This window comes from Hemicordylus capensis, chromosome 2, assembly GCF_027244095.1.
Source record: "Hemicordylus capensis ecotype Gifberg chromosome 2, rHemCap1.1.pri, whole genome shotgun sequence".
Taxonomy (NCBI): Eukaryota; Metazoa; Chordata; class Lepidosauria; order Squamata; family Cordylidae; genus Hemicordylus; species Hemicordylus capensis.
The window spans coordinates 11,683,279-11,693,297 of record NC_069658.1 but is presented as its reverse complement, the minus strand read 5'-3'; the positions used below and the strand labels follow the sequence as shown (position 1 = coordinate 11,693,297).

General features: G+C 41.1%; 1 protein-coding gene across 7 annotated transcripts in view; it reads right to left on the bottom strand.

Moving 5' to 3' along the window:
• The window catches only part of ARK2N (arkadia (RNF111) N-terminal like PKA signaling regulator 2N), an 80,728-nt gene that overhangs the window by 33,606 nt on the left and 37,103 nt on the right, over positions 1 to 10,019 (bottom strand). For all 7 annotated transcript variants that reach the window (XM_053295198.1, XM_053295197.1, XM_053295199.1 and 4 more), the window contains one exon: positions 7,032 to 7,839. In XM_053295198.1, the coding sequence (XP_053151173.1) occupies positions 7,032 to 7,755 (724 nt within the window). In that variant the 5' untranslated portion in view covers positions 7,756 to 7,839. The remainder of the gene's footprint in view (positions 1 to 7,031; positions 7,840 to 10,019) is intronic.

Genomic DNA, 10,019 nt, shown 5'->3' with positions numbered 1-10,019 from the left:
CACACAGACAGCAGCGCGAGTACCAGACTACTGTTGTCCTGATGCTTGAGTGCGCAAAGGGGTGATTTTCATCAAACTCCTCTTCTCTCTGAAGCTCACTCTGTGCCAACAAAATAGATCACTGAGTGGGGGAAGGAATAATTCTTTTAACCCCCTTCCCGCTAAAACCCTCCATGTATCAGACTTGTGTGACCCTCAGGACATATTTTGGTGGCACACAGTAGGCTTCAAAAGGAAGCGGAGATGGGCAAAAACTACCCCTCTGCCCACTCAAGCATCAGGGCAGCCGCAGTACAGAGCTTGCACAGCTGCATGTGTGCAATGCTAGATATTGGTCGAGCCAATATTAGTCAAGTTTATGGCAATTTTATTGTTGCAATATTGGCAACTGTAAAGTTGTAATTAATTAATGTGTTTTCCAGGTGATTACCCCTAGGAAGTGCGCAAGGAAGTACATATATTTTTTTAGTATCCAATCCAAATAAAAACAATTTTTTCTCACCTGAAGCTTTGAATTTGTTTCAGTATAACAGTTAAACTACATTAAGTACTTTTATTGATCCCCCCACCCGACTCGAATTATATATTTCATCTCAACTATTTGGCTACTTGAAACACTTTCAAAATGCAGGGTAGGAAATTAACCTGGTGTTTGGTGGTGGTGTTTTTTTTTAATTAAATAAAAAGGTCAATTAACATGCTAGATCACAATCAATTTAGGGCAATTTTAAATGCAGATGTTATGCAAACAAGAAAAGATAATTTGCTGGAAACATTTCCAATTCATTTTCTCCGAGAAAACCCACATCTCTGATTTTGGGATTATCCACATAGGAGGTATTCTTCTGCGACAGTTAAAAAGTAATCTGTGTGTCTGCCATTTTCTACAGGAATAACTGGTCCTGAAGTGAAAGGTTTACTTCAGATTTCTTCTCAGGGCCAGTTTGTGCCATGAGAGTTATTTTCTCTTTCCTTTTCTCTTCCTACCCTCAAAGTAAATATGAGCCCTTTTAATGCTTGGAATACAGAAATTTATTGCAGACAAATTGAAGTTTACAGGAACTAAACCCTTTCCCAGCTTTTCATGAAAAGGCTTCCTTAGGCTACAGAGGGGTGAGAGGAGTCTCTTCCAGATTGAAAATCAGAGGAACTGCATTAGTTTAACTATAAACTACGCCATTACAACTATATGTGGAATAAAAATGGGATGAGCATTTCAGGTATTTCGTCTTCTCTCCCTTTTCATCATGCTATAAAACAGCTCATCCAATATGCACCATGGTGTCACCTACAACAGAGATTCTCAACGCTGGGTCCCCAGATGTTATTGGACTTCAACTCCCATAATCCCCAGCTCTAGCGGCCTTTGGTTGGGGATTATGGGAGTTGAAGTCCAATAACATCTGGGGACCAAACGCTGAGAATCCCTGACCTAGAGTATTGGTGCTCTAGGTATGAATAACGTTGATTAATTTACCAGAAGTTGCTCATGAAATTGCAATTCCAATTCTAGCAGCTTCTAAGTCATAGTAGCAGCATTAAGCTGCTTGGCCCTAAACTAGTCAGTGGTATCTGTGATCTCTGATCAGGTCAGTAATCCCAGACTAATGCAGTGAGGGGGCATGAAGCTTCCATATGAATTTTTAAATAAGTAATTTGCTAGATTTTACTTACTTAAAAATATGTATGGAAGCTTCATGGCCCCTTCTGCCACTTCAGGACTCCCCAGTGTTTTGAACATTAACCAGAAAACTGCCTGTGTGCCTTCAGAGGTGAGGATGGGAGATTTATGAACCCCAGTGGATGAGAATATCTGTAGCCGATTTCAGGAATATAGGTTTGTGAAGTCAAAAGGAGCCTTGGTCGAAGATAACAGTTGATAGCCAGACTAACCCTGTGCTGATGTGCCAGGATTTTCTGCCAGATTGGGGTGGGGGTTTCAGCAAACCCCTTCCCTCCGCAGCTGCCTATGCCTCCTCAAACTATGTCCCTGAGGTGGACACTCAGGGACAGAGTTTCAGGAGGCATATGGAACTGGGGAGGGAAGACAGATTACCAAAAATCCCCCCCACCCCAATTTGGCAGAATACCCTGGCACGTTGGCACCAGGTTAGTTTGGATATTGACTGTTGATCCTTCAACTGTGCCCCAGGGATAATCAGAGGTTTCTGGTGCACTTTCAGGTGGTCCCTGAGACCATGATGAAAATAAAAAAGTGCCAATGAGCCAGAAATTTCATTTATATGCTGACATCAGTAAACTAGAAATGGAAAAAGCAGCTTGGCTCTTCTGCAGAAGAAACTTCAAAGAATGTAAGGACAATGAACAGAATCAAGTCAAAAGAAGCCTCAAGTGGGAAGCAACTGGAAAAGGGCCTTCCTAACATGGCATCCATAAGGTAAGAAAAAGAGCAAAGATATTGGTCCTTGCTACTACAAAATTTAAAGTAACCAGTCTAAGATAGTCTTGAAGTATCATTTGTTTTCACAGTTATTCTCTTGGGATGCTGAGAGATGACTGCTCCCCAATGCTGTAAGTTAGGATCGCACAACATATCCATGTCAAACTCAAAATTAAAGGGTTTCTAATTCCAACTTCATACAATTACGCTAGAAATAGCAGCACTGAATTCCTTTACTGTGATATAGCTATATTACTGTGATATAGCTATTCTAATCCTGTTGCCTGTTGAAACAAGAGATTAAAGTAGCATGAAAAAGTAGCCCACATTCTGCTCAGCAGTAGGTTGATGGGAGAAAGGCTGCGTGTTCACAAAGAGCCTCCAGAGTCCCAACAGAGTGCAGCCAAGCAGAGGTAGGGGGAGCCATCTTCACTTCTCTCCCCTCGCTGTAGAAGACCCTTCTACTTTCACATATATGTCCTTGAGCCTCCAGTGCTAGGATGCTTGAGAAACTTTGGGAGCATGCAACCCTTCTCCCGTTGAGCTAGTGCTATGCAGAATGTGGGCCAGAATTGTGTTTCCTCAATGCATATCTGAACATGGATCCATTTGTATTAAGAAGTCCCTTAAAAAATTTTTACAGCTGGCACTTAAAAGTTATGGTATCGCTAGGAAGCAAGACACACTAGTTTACAATAAGCTCAATTCTGTACATGTATACACATCAACAAAATTTTACTGTAAAGAAACCAATCCCTAAACTATGCTCACAAAACTATTTCACCGACTCTTAACTCTTCCAGTTTAACTTTCTGCACAAGGCATGGAATAAACCGGTATCACACACTTCCTATTCCTCCACGTGCGAGTATGTATGCATGCACATAACTGGATAAAGTACTTCTGAATAGTTCTAGCAGATGTACCCAACAGGGCTGATTTTCAACAGTTTGACAGCACTAGCAAATTAAGGGAAGACACTCATTTCTAACTAAAAAAGGGAGATTTGCTATGTTAGTCATAAAGGGCCACACAGACAGCCACAATATGCCCATTAAAAGAGACACCTATCACTGAATTTCAGACAACCCTTTTGCAGTTCTGGCTAACACAGCTCTAATACCATTAATATACAATTTTACTGAAAACTGAACTTTAGCAGGCCTCCATCATATTTTATTCTTCCTGATGCACACTAAAATAAAGTAACTTTTTTTTTTAAACTGACACTAGATTCCTTTTTTGGGGGTGGGGGCAAAACCCTCCTTCCACTTTGTTGAACAGCAATATTCCCAGAATAAATCACAGCTACATTAAAAGTTCTCATATTATTATAATAAGCAAGGCAAAATGACTGTCTCTCAAAAAGGCTGCAAGACTACAAAAGGGGGAAAATACACAGTGGTTTTGGAATCAATCATTGTGCTTTGCACTAGGAGTCAAGCAAAGAAGATACCAAATCCAAGAGGCAAGGGAACTCCTTCTGTAAAGAAGCATCTATCTATCTATCTATCTATCTATCTATCTATCTATCTATCTATCTATCGCCTAATATAAAAATCTCTAGGTGGTGTACAGAACTAAAATATAATATAAAATATAACACATTTGAAATTCATAAAAAGATAAGAATCATAATAGATTAAAACCCATTAAAATTTAAAAACTTGGTCTCAGTTGAAGGCCTGGGAAAATAGGTACATCTTTATATGACGTTATTGCTGTGAAGAGACGGTGATGCTGTAAAGATGCTACTCTTTCACACGCCAAAGCACAGAGGTGAGTCAAGTGAAGAGCTCCTGGATAACAGTCAAGTGAAGAGCTCCTGGATACACAGTGATATGACCAAGGTCAACAGGCAGTTCACAAGCCACATCAGACTTGACACACCTCTGCCTCTGGCACCTACTTTACTATTGCTTTCAACTGTTCTCACACAGTGGCTACCAGGGCCTCACAAATGGCCACAAATTTATTTACAATACTGCATTAGTGTAAAAGGTCAAGGGAATAAGCTAGCCTGTTCCACCATTTGAAGATTATGTTAAAATTAAACCAAACTTGCAAAAGTCCTACACAATAATTTTTTAACATCTACATGAAACCGCTGGGAGAGATTGTCAGGAAGTTTGGTCTGGGGTGCTATCAATATGCTGACGACACCCAGATCTATTTTTCCATACCAACTTCATCAAGAAACGGCATGACCCCGCTTAGTGCCTGCCTGGAGGCAATATTGGGCTGGATGAGGGATAACAGGCTGAAGCTGAATTCAAACAAGATAGAAGTACTGTCTATAGGGGGTCGGGATCCGAGAGATGGTTTAGATCTGCCTGTTCTGGATGGGGTTATTTTATATACATAAACATATTTTACATTGTTTTAATTCTGTACACAGCCTAGAGATTTCAATATTGGGCAGTATATAAAACAAATAAAGTAAATAAAGTATCTATTGCTGGACTACACCATTACAAACAGCAGTTGGAGTGTTAATCTACATAAAATACTCCTGTGCACAAGACAAGCAATTCAAGAAAAAGGCTGACCTTAAAATTTCCCTATGACATGCTATGGTTTTGTACAGACAGCATTTTATGAGGCAAAGTGTGCCCCCCTGCAGAATGAAAAGATACACCCCAGCAAAATATGCATCATATGGGGTTTCTGCTTATTTGTTTTGCTTTTGGATTCTTTCAACTCAAAATAAATAAATAGCTGCTCCAAGACTGGCCATTTAACATTGTTTCAAGAAATGTGAGTGCCAGGGCAAAATGTTAGGGAGCTTATCTAGCAAATAATCCAGTGCTGTGTGTGGAACTGGTTTGCGTGATTCGGACCAGATCACAGTCTGCAAACCGGTTCGGTCAAACCAGCGGCTGATCTGGGCTATCCGACCGAACCAGCTCGTTTACCTGTAAAGAGGAATCTGGTGAGGATTCCCCTTTGCTTCCAAAGCTAATAAAAGGCAGCATGGGAGTGGTGAGAGAGGTGCCTTTCAAACTGAAAGAGAAGGCACTTACGGACAGGCCTGCACGGTGCTCCCCCCACCCCCCCACCCTCACAGCAGGGAGCGGGAGATGGAGCGCGCGCACAGACCTGCCAGTAAGCGCCTTCTCTTTCCATTTTAAAGATGCCTCTCTCTCGCCACTTCCCCGCCACCTTTTATTACTTTGCTTTGGAAGCAAAGCAGAATCCTCGCCGGATTTCCCTTTACAGGCACTTAAACCAGCGAACTGGCCCACAGACAAACTGGGCTCGATCACAGACCGGACCTCATTTACCAAGGCCAGGCTGGTCTGTGATTGAACCTGACCAGTTCACTGTGGACCCATTCGGCACACCCCTATCCTTCAGGTTCTGTTGCTGACCTTTATTTGTTTTAGTTGGATCATGAATGCTTATGAATCTACACTGAATGGAGACTCCACCCATACAAAACTGTAACCCTAAAATGCTATGTAAAGGCAGAATTCATTAAACTTAACAGGTGAGCATTGGTAGAAACACACAGAAACACACCCACCCACACACCCCTGAAGGGTAAAGCAGTGAATTCAGCACTGTCATTTTCCTTTTTAAGTCCTCCCACACATTACAGAAATAGTTTGGCTTGGAACACAGGTTTTATAGCTACAAAAATTATTTCTTCTTGTGCAAAGAAACAATGTTGTGTTAACCCATAAAAGATTGGCAAACCAAACACTTTTTAAATAGTATTTTATTTTAAGGTTGCTATAAAATGCAGTTTTTTTGAGTACCATACGCCATGTTGAGTAGATGATACATATTCCTGATCATGCTATTTGGGCTAAAGGAATAATGCAGGCCTTAACAGGTTGAAACCTTTCAAAAATGCACTTTCTGATATTGTATAGCGAGAACAGCCAAAATATTTGGTGTCTCTCTCAGTCCATCAATATGGATGACTCAAAACCAATAAATATTAGTAAACTGTGCAATCCATGCTACAGAGGAACTGACAACTCACTTGCTTCTGAAATTGAGGAGTGGGGCAGGGCTTAGTAATCTGCAACCCGTGTGCCTAATACTCTTCGTCTATGCTCTGAAAGTAACCAGTTTGCCTAATTGCAACTTGCAGCAAGGCTGAACCAGTTTGTCATGCATTGAAACAGAGCTGGAAAGCACAGTACTAAAATGCAGCATTGGAGAGCAAGGAGGGCTTTGTAGTAAACAGCAGAAAGATGCCCCAGGGTGTTTCAGATGCAGATGTGGGAAGGAAGAGTTGCAGCCTTTTAAAAGGTGTATCCATTTATCAGAAAACAGCTGCAAACACGGCTGCTTTAAATATTACCATCTAAGCCATACTGAAATTAACATAGGGAAGGAACAGCAGGGCCTAGACTTGACTCACCGTAACCAGTTTGTTTAATTTCCTGTTGTGCATAACACAACAGTGAGGATCCCCTTTACCACCCTAAAAGGTGCTGTGTGTTTTTAATGCACTGCAGCCTTCAAATTTACCCAGAGCTGCAGTTCTCCTAGCTTATCTATCTATTTATCTATCTATCTATCTATCTATCTCAAGTGCCGCTCCTATATGTTTAGCATGACAGCTGAGAAAGGATGGCAGGAGCTTTACCAGTTCAGTTTAAAAAACATCCTCTACCTGGTATCTCTGCCGTGATTGTCTTGCTGCTCCCTGAAACTTCTTCATCATCATCTGATGAACTCGTGCTTGAGTCACAGGTCAGGTCACTATCACTGGTACTGCTGTCCTGCAGCAGGTTGTATTTCTTGCGGGCAGCTGCCTCCCGTTTCTGCCTCAGTAACCGAATTCTCTCTTTGTGCTTTTGGCTCCGATGACCTTTGACCTTAGCAACGCGGCCATTCTGCTTATCACTAGACTGTCGGTTTTTCTTTGCAGCCATTGTTGAAGTTTCACTTTCTGACCTAGACCGCCTGGATTTCCTGCCAACTGTAGACCCCGACACTGCAGATGGGTCTCCCTCTACAGTTGCTTCAGCTTGGTTGGGCTCATGCTCTTCTGCGGAAGACAGAGTGTCTGAATCTGCCAAGTGCCCACTGGAAGAAGGGGAGAGCATGCAATGGTTGGAAGAGTCACTCTCATAAACACGGCCAGTTGTTGGCTTGTCGCTCTCTGTTGATGCCAGCTGAGATTCTGATGAGTCCCGTCTCAGTTCCATCAGCAAGCATGGCATTGAGGCAAGCACTGTTGAATCCTCTACAACAGCTCCGCTCTCCTTTGGAGCATGCATTTCGAGTTCTATAGATCCCTCTTCACCCAGAGCTACCTCTTGTTTTTCTGAGAGTTTTGGTGGGACTTCTGGGTCAATGAGTTCTTCTACTTTGTCTGCTGCCTCCATCTTCATTTCAGAGTTTCGTTTCTCCTATTCTCAAAGCATAGAGTCTAGCAGATAACATGAATTAGTCTAGGGCTTCACCAGGAAAGCAACCTGCAGGGAAACACAGAGAGCAGATGAAAAGGTCGGCAATGACAACACATAGTCAAGTAGCAAAATCACTGTGAGGACTTTGAAATAATCTTTGATCGTTATAAAACAAAACTGGATGCATCTATAGAGACCTTTTTTATTATTTTAATATGGCTGGCTTAGCCTCCACTACCATGATTTCAGGGTTTTCTTTTTTCCAGAGGGCCATGTTCTGTGGGTGTGCTGAAGAGCCAAGAAAACCTTCTCTTGCAGAACTGTGTTAGAGACATTTTGTTTCATGCTCAAGGTCTAACCAATCAGAACATTTAGGGACAGAAAACAAGCCCAGGTCTCTTTGCTAGCGAATTTGGGAGGAATCTGTGTTGAGAAGCAGTGCTAGAGATAAAAATTCTTCCCAATACCTAGAAGCCAAAACGGTGGGCAGCAACAGCCACCTGCTCGGGCAATTTGTGCACCTACCCACACACCCTTCCAACTGATACTGAAGCCTGGAATTCGATCCTTATTCCTATCCCACAATCTATAGAAAGGAGTAAAACTTCTTCACTACTGAAATGTTTCTGTTAATGGAGGACTAGCAGGGATAATATCCATGGTTATGTGGTATGCTATGCTATCTAAACTGAATTTTGTTTATTTATGCAATACTGTAGAGTCAATACTAGTTGCCCAAATTTAAAAACAACTTGGGTGTCAGGTGGGGATTGGACTAATTTCTCTTTTTAGATAAATATTCAGAGTTTAAGTCAAGTTGATCTTGCAAATTTAGGCCATAAAGACTCCACCTCAATTTTCATATGTCAAAAGGTTATAGCAGCTTTGCATTCTCCCAATGGCTTTCCATGTCTATATAAATATTCTCTTTCATCCATATTTTTAGCTAATCTGTTTCCAATATCAGCTACTATAAATCCTAAGTTAAACTCTATACAGAGCAGTAGTATCTCTACTATTAGCACCTCTCTAGTGTTCAGTAGCAAAGTAATCCTATCCATATGTTTTCGCTTAGCTCTCACAGCAGATACTAAATATTGATTTGGAGACTATACACCCTGAATTTGAAGCTTTTCATGCAGTTGCTGTCCATTTACAAAACTATTTTCAACACTGTTCGTTAAAATGCTCACGTTTTTATCTTACCTCACTTTTAAAATATAAATGCACAAAAGTATAATCCTGTAGATCTTTCAGAGAGAAAGTAAAGATGAGTTCTCAATGATTCTATCTGCAAGAACCCCTCTCAAATACACACTGCTTCAGCATTACATTTTTTTAAATAAAGGATAATATGGTTCAGTTAAGAGAACATTAGGCAGGGGAGACTGGGATGGAGGAGATCCTCACTGGCTGGGTGGGCATTTAAATCTGATGTGAGAAAAGGAGAACTGAATGTCATTTTGAACACCAAGAACTACTACACAAATTGCCTTAAGATAAAGGAATATACACACAATTTCCAAGTTTGCAAATGTCTATTTTAAATGTAACATGTTCTAAGGGCTCTAAATGCCACCAGGCTATGTACAACCATGAGTTTTTCAAGACCCCCTGCAAAACAGTGAATGTGTTGAAGTACAGCTACATTCCACTGTACACCACGTAGAGTAATCAACTAATATCCAAAAGTAGTAAGCAAGCTTTCAAGTTCTCCAGAACTCTTCTTCAAGCTCAATAAATTTGGGGAATGGGGTTATCATGAGAACACCCTAAAAGTCTCATTCATTCATCGCATTTATATACTGCCCTATATAAAAATCTCATAGCAGTTTACAATCCAATCAAACAACCACTGAAACCTTAAAAAGCATATAAACAGTCCTGAGAAAAACGGGGGTGGGGTGGGGGTATTATGCAGACTTGATTAGATTTTGCTATGTGCAAGAGTGATTTTACTTACATTCAAAGTGAACTGGAACAAATACAAAGCTGACCATACCCCAATTTTTTGAAAATATAAAATCTAGCAGTTACTCAGATGTGTCTCCAGCACTAAGCTGGGCCCTTGCAAGGCAGAGAGCAAAAGCAAAGATAAACATAGCTGTCTTTATATTAGCAAAACTGCAAATTAATTTTAGGTTAATTTGCACTAGGAAAACTGTCAACAGAAACCAAATTGGGTAGCAATACCTAGTGGTTGCAGGGCCAGGAAGTCCCACCTTCCTGCACCTGATGATACTGCA